The 13,257-nt window shown below is 41.7% G+C and overlaps 1 protein-coding gene across 1 annotated transcript in view; it reads left to right on the forward strand.

Annotated features, from left to right (window-relative positions):
• The first annotated feature begins 10,240 nt into the window (after positions 1 to 10,240).
• Positions 10,241 to 13,257, forward strand: part of LOC111237425 — a 395,546-nt gene continuing 392,529 nt past the window's right edge. Inside the window, exons 1-4 of the mRNA XM_022766515.1 lie at positions 10,241 to 10,468; positions 11,120 to 11,233; positions 11,349 to 11,490; positions 12,258 to 12,589. Of these exons, the coding sequence (XP_022622236.1) occupies positions 10,241 to 10,468; positions 11,120 to 11,233; positions 11,349 to 11,490; positions 12,258 to 12,574 (801 nt within the window). The 3' untranslated portion in view covers positions 12,575 to 12,589. The remainder of the gene's footprint in view (positions 10,469 to 11,119; positions 11,234 to 11,348; positions 11,491 to 12,257; positions 12,590 to 13,257) is intronic.

Here is a 13,257-nt window from a genome sequence, read left to right on the forward strand (position 1 = left end):
GTTCAGCTCCTGTGACTCGTCTCACTCCCTTCATGGTACTTGTTCTTCTTCCTCTGTGTCTGAACCCAGCGGTAAGTCGTCGAAAACGTTCAGTCAGCGTCTGTGGCAGCCTCTTCCTCTCTGGTCTGTGGTCCAAACATGTGCTCCAGAAACTGTAGCAGTCGATCAAGGTCAGAAGACTGGGACTGTGGACATTGATGCGTGGGAGTCCTGACGTCTTTGATGTGTGCGAGATGATTCGTGTCTTCAATGGAACAACAGCTCTATCATGCACTCCGGACTTCTCCTCTCTACTAGATAGATATTCCTCCTTCTGGCGCTCTATGAGAAGGCCTCAGTTACATCATCTTGTTACCCTGCTGCCCACGAACAAGTAAGGAGGGATCCTGACGTTGGCCAGACCGCAGCGTCTGGAAGTTTATCCAAGACCGAGAGCATGAATGCAGGAATTCCCACCGCTGATTGAGCTTCGGTCATAGCAGCACGGTTGAACTGAGTGAAGCTCACTTGTGCGTGCTGACATTCAGACACTAACCGCGCTCACTTGTTGTTTGTGAAATGCCCGCACTAGTGACGAGTTCTGGCCTTCATCCCAGGCCGCTCTCACAAGAAAATGCGACAGTGAAACCCAGAGACCTTTTATCAGACAGTCGAGGCTACTGCTCTTGCTGTTTGACACTTCTTGTCAATGTTGGATGGAACAAACATGTGAGCGCAGCCTGAAGAAGTTCCGTGACTCACTGCTGATTCTCTTGAGGGTCAGGTTATTCAGCTACCATCTGTCTTATGCACTGTTGCGCTTGATCGTGAAAAGACAGAAACCAAGCAGAGCTTACTATCTTGGGTTTTCCTCCAAGCCCTCTGCCATTCCAGGAGGAGAAACTTGCTGCACTAGAAAGTTTTTCCAACAGGCCATGCAACTGACCTCGGTTTGGATTCAGAACCAACTCTTATTGCTGGAGTCTCTGGCTTGGTCAGTGAGACTCTTAAATGATACTATTGTCTACTGTCGTGGCCCACCTGATTTGGAGCAGACGTACATGAGTGGTTAGGTCCTCCAACTGAATCACCTCATGTTTGCGTATTAACCGTCTTTCACTCTGGAGGCTGACGGGGAAGTTCTTCTGAAGCTGGGGAGGCTGGCGTTTGAACATCTGGAGAAAGGAAACATCATGTTCTACCAAGAAGACCTGGAGCAGTGTGGTCTCGATGTCACAGAGGCCTCGGTGTACTCAGGACTTTGTACTGAGATCTTCAGAAGAGAGAGTGTGATCTTCCAGAAAACAGTCTACTGCTTTGTTCATCTGAGCGTTCAGGAGTTTCTGGCTGCAGTCTACATGTTCCACTGTTACACCAACAGGAAGACAGAGGTCCTGGAGAACTTCCTGGAGAAAGACTATATTGACCCATCGCCTGATGTCCTCCTGCAAGGAGCCATGGAGAAATCCTTCAGAAGTAAAAACGGTCACCTGGACCTGTTTGTTCGCTTCCTTCATGGCCTCTCTCTGGAGTCCAACCAGAGACTCTTAGGAGGTCTGCTGGGTCAGACAGAGAACAGTCCAGAAACCATCCAGAGAGCCATCAACAACCTGAAGAAGATGAGCACTGATGATATCTCTCCTGACAGAAGCATCAACATCTTCCACTGTCTGATGGAGATGAAGGATCACTCAGTTCATCAGGAGATCCAAGAGTTCCTGAAGTCAGAGAACAGATCAGAGAAGAGACTCTCTCTGATCCACTGCTCAGCTCTGGCCTACATGCTGCAGATGTCAGAGCAGGTTCTGGATGAGTTGGACCTGGAGAAGTTCAACACATCAGAGGAGGGACGACGGAGACTGATCCCAGCTGTGAGGAACTGCAGGAAGGCTGAGTGAGTCCAGACATGATCATGAACGTTATCAATCAGTGTAGATTGGAAGTTAAGTTTTTCAAAAACACACAGTATTAAATTATTCTCATTATTCTTAGTTTTAAATTTTAAGTCAGGTTTGTTTCTGAGCTATTTTTAAATGCTGTGAGCCCCAAACATTTAGATTTTTCAGTTGACTGTGATTATTGTTGTGAAGTTATTTACAGTTAATTGTAACCTTGACAATGCAGAGTATTGTATTAAGGACTTCTGAGTTGTGGTTGATGTTTTTGCAACAAGTAATGTTTTATACAGACGGACACAGACAGCAGTTTTTTCCTTTTTTTTTTATCAAGTTTGTCTGTTCTGATCTCTATCTGTATAATTTTCCAAAGAATACTTAAGTCAAAATGAGCATGGAGACAACAAAATGATTAATGCTAAAACATAATTTAGCTGTCCACAAGTAGAGAAAAGTATTCAAATTAGTAAAGTGAATACAGTAACAAGGGAAAGTGTCATTTGTGTTGTTATTAGCGACCCTGGGTGCAGCAATTACAAATTAAAAGGAAGGGGTTGCCTCCCTGATCTCGTATCATATGCTTATGGCTCCTTGGACCTGAGTGAACAAGACTTTGTGTATATTCGTTAGTCGTTGGACATAATCCTGTCCTGTCCTAATGTCATTTACACAACATTTATTCAAAGTTTTTACCCTTTTTAAGTTTCATGGTGCTGCTTTACATATATTGTATTAATTGGAGAAAGTTTTTTTCTCTTGTTGCTGTAGAGGAGAGTAGTATCATTAAATGTTCAGCTTCAGCCAAGAACAGATATGTCAGAAGACTGAATTCTCCCATTCTTCTCTTAAACACACGAGAGGTTTGTTTCGATGACATTGTGTAAAAACACAACTTTTTGGGTTTTGTATTGTGTTTTTGCTGAGTAAGTTTCTCAGATGCTCAGAGAAAAATGTTGACAACAAATATCATACAGTCATCTGTCATGCACGACTAAAAATGTATTTATATGATTTTAATGTACCAGATTTCATATTTTCTCTAATCACAGACTTTCTGGCTGTCGACTCTTCGAGACTCACTGTGAAGTTGTGGTCTCAGCTCTGAAGTCTAACCCCTCCCATCTGAGAGAACTGGACCTGAGCTTCAACGACCTGCAGGATTCAGGAGTGAAGCAGTTGTCTGTTGGACTGGAGAGTCCAAACTGTGGACTGGAGACTCTGAGGTCAGTTCACTGACTGGAGCTGTTGGACTATTTTGGATATATTCATCTCAAGTGTGAGATTTAACCCTTTGAAACATAAAATCACACCAGTATGATGATTGTAGTCCCTGCAATATTTGTCTGCACTAAAACATTCATGTATTCTGTTCATACACTAGTGGTTTATATTGGAACAATTTGAAATTTGAAAATGCACCTATTGATTGTAGATTTACAGATTTGCCTGGTGTCAGCAGCATGTGATGAACAGGTGTATGAATTTTGTGCTGACATTTGGATGATGTGTGTAGAAGGCTGACATCATAATGATCCACAATAACAGAAGAACAAAGTGACTACTCATTTTAGATAGAAGAAGGACATATTTGACTACCAATGATTTTATCTACATGTTTATTCTTTATACAGATTGAGGTCCTGCAGTTTGTCAGAGATCAGCTGTTCTTCTCTGGCCTCAGCTCTGAAGTCCAACCCCTCCCACCTGAGAGAACTGGACCTGAGTCACAACAAGCTGCAGGATTCAGGAGTGAAGCAGCTGTGTGGTTTTCTGGAGAGTCCGGACTGTCGACTGGAGACTCTGAGGTCAGACTCCATGTTTTAGTTCTGTGCTGAGATTAATATAATAATATTAATGATAAGGCTGATATTATACTGATCCACACGGAGAATCTTAAAGAGGACCTATTATGCTTTTCTAAGTTTTCCATTACTTATAGTGAGTTATATTGCTTTTTTTGCATGTAAATGGCCTACAGAGTGGCAAGGCTCAAAGTTCACACCAAAGGGAGAAACTCTGTCAGGGCAAAAACCCAATTTTCTTATTTGTATGAAATGCCTAATTAGGGGTCCAGACCTTACTCCCTAGGCCTACACCCCCAAACAAGGTACAGCACATAACAACTTATAATGAAGAGTTTTCTTCTAGTTTTGTCTACTTCATTTTTACCACGGTTCCCTCCACTGTTCCAAACATTTTACTGTGAGCCCGGCACTTCAAGGAGGACTGCTTCAAGGACCGTACACAGTTAGACGCTTGATTTTTGGTTATTTATGAAAGACGGGGCAGTTCACACTTCAAGTGGACCAACAGGACACTCAGGCTCACAGCCTGTCAGTCTGCATTATTATTGTGGATCTGTGATGTTTAACCGACTTGATCACATTAGTGCGAAGAAGTGTAGCAAAACACACAAAGATATTAATTCTGAAATGTTTGTCAATATTGACATGCTATACCTTGTTAGCTCAGGTAAATGATCCACAGTTTAACCGTTCATTTCATTTTTCACTACCTATGAGCACTAAAGTTTAATTAATTTAGATTGACCAGTATCATAAACCAGAAAGACGGTGAAGCTAGAGGTGACTTCCTACTTTTGAAGAATTGTAAAGTCAGATTTTCTGTCTATTCCTCCATTATTAATATTTCTTTAGTCTGTAAGTGTCCATAGATAAAGAAGAATCAAAAGGGTCATAAAAATACCCCAGGTTATGAATATTGTCAAGCAAAGTGTTTGCAGACCATCGAGTAACTTTATTTGCAGCACTTCTCTCCATGTTTCGGCCATTTCCCTCCTTCCTGCTCCCTGACAGTGGGTATGCTTGTTTTCTGCTCCAGTCCAGCTTGCAAAGGCGGATTAGGTCTTTCATCTTCTGGTTCAAGTTCGGACTCTGGTTCAAGTGATAAGGCAGATACAAAGCCATTTTAATAGCCACAACAGTTTGTGTACAGAAAGACATGGGCGGGACATGTAGTTGCTGGCAAGATGGAGTAGGGGGTTCTAAAAGACAGCAGACAGAAACTGTTTTTAAGCTGTGTCCTGTTGGTTCAGGTGTTTGAGTTTCCATTTTCTAAACCATCTTCAGCTCTGAACAGATGATAAAACTGAACGATTTCAAGCAGCAACTTGTCTCCTAAACTCACATCTTTTATTCTTTATTCAGATTGATGAACTGCATGCTATCAGAGATCAGCTGTTCTTCTCTGGCCTCAGCTTTGAAGTCCAACCCCTCCAATCTGAGAGAACTGGACCTGAGTGAAAACTGGGACCTGCAGGATTCAGGAGTGCAACTATTGCGTGGTTTTCTGGAGAGTCCAGACTGTAGACTGGAGACTCTGAGGTCAGACATCATGTTCTATTTGCTACCTGCAGACATAAGGTTGATATACTGATCCACACTGAGGATCTTAATGGTAAAAGTGTGTTTTCTTCTTTTGTTCTTCTTTTCTACTGCTTTTAATCCAGTGACTGTGCAGTGACAGCAGAGAGCGCTAAAACACTGCAGCCACTGTGTCTAAACAGGCAACTACGAACTACAACCACAATTTTACAGACTATTATACTATTTTAGACTATTACAATAAAAATATAAATATATAAATATAAGATGTGTTGGTCCGAGGGGAATTTATTATCTCCACAATGTAGGAAAAGGTCTGCGTATCTGCCTGCACGAGTGTGCTGCCACAGAACCTGCTTCCAGATTTTCCCTCAGAAATAAGAATTCCTAAATCCATATATTTCTTCTTCTACAATAACTGCTCCTAGAAACTGAAGCTTCCATGTTGACTGAAAATGACGATGGCTTCTGATTTTTATTAGTATTCGACTGCACAACATGAGTTTGTACAGATGAAGCCTGTTACAGGCGTTTTGTTCCTCTTGAAATTTGAAACATGGCAGTCTGCAGCTTTGTCCACTGCACAGCTTCTTGATGGTGAGTAAGTAACCCACTTACTTCCTCTTCTGCTTCCCTCCAAAATGCACCAACAATCAGATAACCAAATATTTATAAAAATGAAAAGAACAAAAAAACAAGTTGAAATCATGCTATACAACAGTAAAACATGTAATGTAGGTAGAAGGTCCAATAGATTTGTCTACAGCGCCCACCTCAGTGTCAGGGAGCAATGACAGCTCTCACAGACGAGAGCGAGACTCGCTCAAGTATGTTCACGTTAAATGTTGTGACTGTGAATTCACACATGGAGTGCAGGTTTCCACAGTGAGCATGCTGGGAGCTGAAGTCACTATGTCTTTATTGAAGCAGCAGCATGTTGTCAATAATATTAAAGAGAGCTGTTTGTCTTTGTTTTTGACTGTTTTAACTTGCATCAGGTTCAGGTGTTTCATTTTCTAAACTTGTACTTTCTAAACTTTCTTCAGCTCTGATGATGAAACACTGAACGCTTTCAAGCAGCACCTTTGTCTCTGAACACGTTTTATTGTTTATTCAGATTGATGAACTGCAGTTTGTCAGAGATCAGCTGTTCTTCTCTGGCCTCAGCTCTGAAGTCCAACCCCTCCCACCTGAGAGAACTGGAGCTGAGTGAAAACAACAAGGTGCAGGATTCAGGAGTGAAGCAGCTGTGTGGTTTTCTGGAGAGTCCAGACTGTCGACTGGAGACTCTGAGGTCAGCTCACTGTCTGTTACTGTTGTAGATCTTATACCTTTAATCCACAACTGAACAAAGTCACTGCTCATTTTAGAGAAAAGATCATTGACTAGGATGTATCTGATTGATTATCAATGATTCTATCTACATGATTTAATCTACAGATTGGGGTACTGCTGGTTGTCAGAGATCAGCTGTTCTTCTCTGGCCTCAGCTCTGAAGTCCAACCCCTCCCACCTGAGAGAACTGGACCTGAGCTACAACCAGCTGCAGGATCCAGACCTGAAGGATCTGTGTGAGCTTATGGAGAGTCCAGACTGTCGACTGGAGACTCTGAGGTCAGTAGAGGGGTGGAGTCTGTCCATTCATCAGTATTGTACTAAACACAGTTTGTATCAAAGTAAAGATCCAGTGTGTACTGTAAACCTCCAGCCTTCTCAGTGGCTGGTTTCCTGCGAGAGGAGAACTGTGACAGGATTCAGGATTGGACAGAAAGACAGAGAGAGAACAGTCAGCCAATCATATACCAGCAATCGGGAACATATCAGAGTTACCAGCAGCCTGTCTCATGAAAGCAGGTGAATGTCAGTCAGCTAGATTTGGACTTAACTCCGGCTTTTCAGTCTGACAGACACTGGTTCACTTTGTGGTGTGATAGATTACCATGGTAACAGGGATCAATCAACATAAATAATCCCCCTCAAACAGAAAACATGGAGACCGGCAGAAAAACAACATGATGGAATGTGCAACACATGACACCCCGGTGGTTACCATGGTGATGATTACTACTATAACGGTACCCTGCTTAAAAGTGAAACTGTAAAGCTCCAGTTGATCCCAAAGTTAGCTGACTATCCCACTAATCAGGCTTATTGATACAGGATTAGTTAATATTCATCTGGGTGAAACTGATCTGGGATCATCATTGTTTAATACAACTAACTCAGACAGAACCTCATTATTTTCCCCTCACTTTGTAACTGTCGTGTTTGTTCCTACAGGGTCGACGACAGGGTGATTAAAGCTTCCAGAGACAAAACCTGTGAGTACTGAAACACTGTCTACTATTCATCCATCTGACTGAAATCTGACAGGAAAGTGAGCATGGGCTCATTTCATTAAATGAAATAATAAGAAGATATTTATAAATTAGGTTTTGGTCTGAGCTTTGGTAAAGAACAACAGGTGTGTTTCAGCTGACAGTAGTATGTACCCCATGGTCACCTGGATTTCAGGCAAGTTGGAATTAGAAGTTTCAAAAGTGAATTATTTAAGATTTAGTTTTAGATGTGTGGAGGTTTTAGTTTCATGTAATACCAGTGTTAAACATTTTGATTATTAAATTCAGGTGAGCAGGATAGGTGTGAAAATCTGAGGACATCTAGTGGACAGGTGGGATATAGCAGGTCTGGAAAGTGTCTCAGGAATGCATGGACCTGGAGGAAGTGGTTAGGGCCTTCAGATGAGGACAGAGGGGCAGGGGAGGGGATTTCTGTCTAAAAACAATTCCATATGGAACATGTCAGAGAGTCTTCATGGAGGCAGGGAGCAGAACTGGAGGATCAGCAGCTGCGTTCAGAAAAACACATTCGGTCAAGTTATGTTTCTCATGTTTGTCAGCAGACGCATTCAAGACTGCAAATGTGGTCAGAATGACGCTTGTATTTTTTCATGTTTACTATGAAATCGTTTTTAAACAAAAGACAATAGATGAGTTTTCATCCAAGGATTTTCATGCTGTGTGAATATTCTCAGTGAGTGTGCAGCCTGCTGCTGAAGAAGAAGATTTGTGCTCAGAGGATCCAACATCATTAAATCAAGGTAAGAAAAACTGTTGACGGATCATTTTGATCAGGATGATTGTGTTTTTTAAACAATAACCTGTGTGTTAGACAACAGCTCGCATATCAATATTATAGACTTAGTTCACTCAGTAGCAGATATTTGGACGTGTACGCTCAGGTTGATACACAACCAATAGAAAACCAGGAGCATCTGAGAGGAAAGTGATGACAGGAGGTTTTGAGCTGCTGCTGTTGGACTCTGCTCACATTGTCTGACTTCATCTCCAACTCAGTGAACACTGATTTCTGGTGTTTGCCCTGTGTCCCATCAGGTGACTCTGATGTCAAACTGGACCCAAACACAGCAGAGACAAATATTGACGTCTCTGAGGACGACACAGAGCTAATGAAGGTGAGAGAAAAACCTTTGTGTCCTGATGTTACAGACAGATTTAAGGTCTCAGTACACAACAGGAGAAGTCAACAAATCTCAGACTTGACTTCCTGTCTGACTGTGCTTCAGCTCAGTCTGGACTGTGGGAGAACATTCGTTTGCTTCACTGAACACAAGTTGATTATTTCTAATAAAACTGATGTTGTTTCTCTGTGAATCACAGCCTCCATCAAGCTTCACACCTGAACTGAAAACTGAGTCTACACAAGTCTCATACAGGTAATCATATAATAAAATCACTGTTTTAGACAAGGCTTGGACTTTGTATTTGCAGATATTTGTGTGTCTCCTTTCCCCTCCGGTCCCTCAGGGCTCATGAAGTGGAGTCTGATTTGAGATGAGAACATTTTCATCCGAGGTTCAACAGGTTCCTTGTGCTCATTCAGCTCTCTGTGTCCTACAGGTTCAGGTGTCCTGGTCCAGGTGGGTTCCAGTGTACTTTGACTGGACTGGTTTTTGTTGTGGCTCAGGAGGCGGCGCTGCTCTACAGGACTGTCCAATGGGATGAGAGCCTCCTCCAATCAGCTGGAAAGACGCCAGCAGGGCCGCTGTTCAATATCCAGTGTCCTGAGGAAGCAGTGTGTGAGCTCCACCTCCCACACTGTGAAACAAAGGACGGTGAGTAAATTACTGTTTGTTAGAGCAATGATGAAAAGCCCTGTTAGTGCCCCCTGCAGGCTGCAGAGTTCATTACAGCCACAGTCTCAATCCACAGCCTCAGAGAGAAGAAGGTACTGGAATCCTCTGGGACCATGAAAAAACACAGCAAATACATTGGCATTGTACTGCACTGAATAGGCTGTAATTTTATTTAATGTTACAAAGAAATTACATTTTAATGCAATAGTGATTACCTTAAAAGTACACAGCAAAGTAAAAAAGTCTATTTAAATACTGTGTCTTTAACAATGGAGATCAGTCCATTTGACAGCAGGTTTAGAGTTGTGCTGGTAAAAGGGAAACAGAGTTATCTTTCTCCTTTTCCTTAATGCACTTCATGCCAAGCTGTTTATATGTCTAGATACAAGTGGGAATTTTGTCCTTAAGATAGTGCTAAAGAGATCAGAAGGCCACTTAAATTCATCAGGATTTATCATCTGGGGATCATGAATATATCAGAAACCATGATCTTTTATTCTCATTCATTTCTTCTTATTTATTGTGATACTTTCCCTCCTTGATTTGGATTAACCAGATCCACAGGTACAACAATGTATCCCCTCTGGACCTTACCCCAACTCGCCGAAAGGAGTCTTGACTTGCAGCAGCAAGGGTGCAAACCCTCACTGGCTTCCCATCCACCAACACTGACAGTTGTCTTGAATTGCCTGATCTGGGCAAATGTTCAGTTCTTCAATGACATGACTAAGCGTCCTAGATAGCGAATAAAGTGCTCACTACCGTTGTAATGAGGCCGTTGTCGGTAAAGCAGATGTTGAATACCTGTTTTCACAGCTCTGCTCTCTGAAGGACTGCTGTCAGTCGTACACATCACCGATGATGGAATGAGTGTCCTGGAACCGCTGCAGATCACAGACACTCACGTGGTCGTCAAAGTCCCTCATCTCTCTGCCTTTGGCCTCGTCTGGGCTTTGGAGATTTTATGGAGGATTTGGAACAACAGGAACCCAATTCGTGGCCAAGTTTTGCTGTTCCTCCGACCACCAAACCCCAAAACACAGAAGCAAAACCTGAATGTGCTTCTCCTGCCAACCAATATCCCACTGGCAGAGGTAAAGTCTGCCAAAGTATTACAGCTTCACTTTCAGTCCAAACTCATCAATATCTGTCAGATATTGCGATACATGTTCAAAGACCAGTCAGTCACCTGCTAAAATGGTATTTCTTGTTTTTATCATTACAGTTGTGTCACTAGACAAAACCCAGGTGATTTAACAAAGATAGACAAGAACTGGATAAACCTTTTATCACACAAGCTCGCAGAGAGGCAATGCATTGGTGTTTGGGTGTGGGCTAGGAAAGGATGTAAAGGGGGTGGGTTTATCTTTTCCCTCTTGAACATAGACATCTTAAAAAAGGACACTACTTTAAATAAAGCATGTGATAATTTCTGCGGAGTGTCTGGGCTAACTCAGCTGGTACATGAACCAACACGTTACCTGCACCACTGAAACTATCATTGATTTGATTCTTGTCTCAGGAAAAGATAACATTTCTAAAAGTGAAGTAGTTACAGCTTGAGTGGCCATAACATCATTTACCTCACTAGGAAGATTAGAATACCTGTGTATAAACACCATAATTCATGTAGGTTGAGAAGTTGAGAAGCAATATCAGTTTGGATAAAGACGGAAGTAAGATGGTGAAAAACATGTGATACTGAGGATGAACCCTCTTAGTAAAATGTTCTCATGTCTCTTAAGGTGAGGGCAAAACAGGAAAACTCTGTGTACATCCAGGCGTCTTCCAACTGCAAACTCATCAAAGATCAAAGTTATAGTGCGCACTGTCTGAACGCCTACAAAATACAGCCTAAGGTGAGTACTTCAAATAAAAGCTTTTGTAATATGCCGACAAGATTCATAAAACCTGTTTTAGTTTGGATATTTGGATACTGTAAAGACACTGACACTGGTGCTACTGGTTTTCTAGAAAGCAGAGTTTGATGTGGATTTTGGACCAAATTTCCACCCAACGTTTGAGATCCGCCTGCCAACAAACACGGAGGAGGCGACTGTAACGGTCCGAGACGAAACATATTCAGATGTCTGGGAGTGTGAAGTTGACTTGACTGGTAAAGTCTTCCTCCACCTGCAGCACCGCTCCCCCTGAAAGAATAGTTATTGATTGATCCATGGTGCCTTTATTCTTGTTCTGCCTCAGATCATCTGCAGTCTGCTTTTATTCTACAGCATTTAACCAGTTTTCATGGATCCAGGGCCAGTCTTTACAAAACTGTCTGTTAAAAAGCTTCAAATAGCAGCAGAAAGTAGCAAAAGATAAATGATGCTTTGTTAAAGATTAAACTGCCCATCAGTACAATCAGAGCTCAAACCATCCGTCAATTGACAGAAAATTAAATGGCAACTTCTTTAATTATTGTTTATTTTTTATTCAAGATTTCCTGGTTCCAGCTTCTCAAATGTGAGAATCTGCTGCTTTTCCTTTCTAAAAGTTCAAATATTTTTATTCACGATAACAATCCTGAGGTTTGGACTATTGGGTGGACAAACCGAGACTGAAGATGTCACCTTGGACTTGGGTATAATTGTGGGGCATTTATCATAATTGAAATAATCAATCATCAGTTGCATTTATATAAAAGAGTTGGAAATGAGCTGCAGCTCAGGCGGCTACAGCATTAAAGTGCTGCTCTAGCATCAACGTGTGAGTGATAACGGAACGATAAAGTATCACAATCACAGGTGACATTTTTCTACTTTTTTTACTGTAGCAGACAAAAAACATGACATTTCATTTCTTTTGGACTTTTGTCATTAGATCTCTGTTTAAAAGTGATTGTTGATTATTAACAAAGTCTTTTCCCTGGTTTTCTTCCAGGTCCAAGAAGGGAAACTGTACATTGGAGCGTCCCAGCAGAGGACAGCCTCCCAGCAGAGGACACGCTGCTCTTAGTTCGGACACAGTTCATCAACAGAGTGTCTGCAGCTGTTCTAAACCAGCTTCTGGATAAACTTCTGGAGCGTGGTGTTGTGACTGATGATGAAATGCAGTCAGCCAGAACAAAAACGAGAGCAGAAAAGGCACGAGACGTGATCGACACTGTGCGAAGAAAGGGAACTGAAGCCAGCTCGGTCCTGATCGCTGCTCTCTATGAGGTGGATCAATGCCTCTCCAGAGTGCTCGCATTAAGATGAAGCAAAATCCAGAAACTGCAAAGTGACTCTCACATTTTGTTAAAGTTTTTAATAAGTGGACTTCGACTCTGAAAGTGATTTGCTCCAGTTTGGAAAAAAGGCCTCACATTGTGATCCAACAATCTTACAATCACTCCATATTCCATAGAACCCAGAGAGTCCTTCAGTAACACTCAGTGCTGCTCTGGAAGTATTTCCAGAGTCCTCAAAGACTCCTAACATTTGGATGAAAAAAAGTTCTTACAAAATAGAATAAGGTTTTTAACCACTTTCTGTAGCTGTATTTCCAGAAGCAGGTTTTATTGTTGACATAAACCCTTCCTCTTTGAAAAATCAAACAGAGACAAAATATTCACACCTTATTGTGTATGAAAATATAAAATATTTGATGATGATACATCTTTAAACCTTGATTCACATTGTACAAATTAAAAAGAGATTCGTCCATTTCAGCTTCCATTCTTGTTTTGATTATGAAAAAGTTGCAGCTGAGGGAAAGATTTAAAATCTTTGTTATGGAGCAACAGATGATCATAAGACTAAGGATTCTGGAAATACTTTGATTACAGCACCAAGTGTCATGGGGTCTAATGTGGGAGCTGCCACACCAGGCTGTTACAGACGAAGTGATGATAGTTTGAATGATGGCTGTATAAACTGAAGAACAGCTGTTTCACTTTCAC

The sequence above is a fragment of the Seriola dumerili genome, unplaced genomic scaffold (assembly GCF_002260705.1).
Source record: "Seriola dumerili isolate Sdu_G_001 unplaced genomic scaffold, Sdu_1.0 BDQW01000859.1, whole genome shotgun sequence".
NCBI classification, from domain to species: Eukaryota; Metazoa; Chordata; class Actinopteri; order Carangiformes; family Carangidae; genus Seriola; species Seriola dumerili.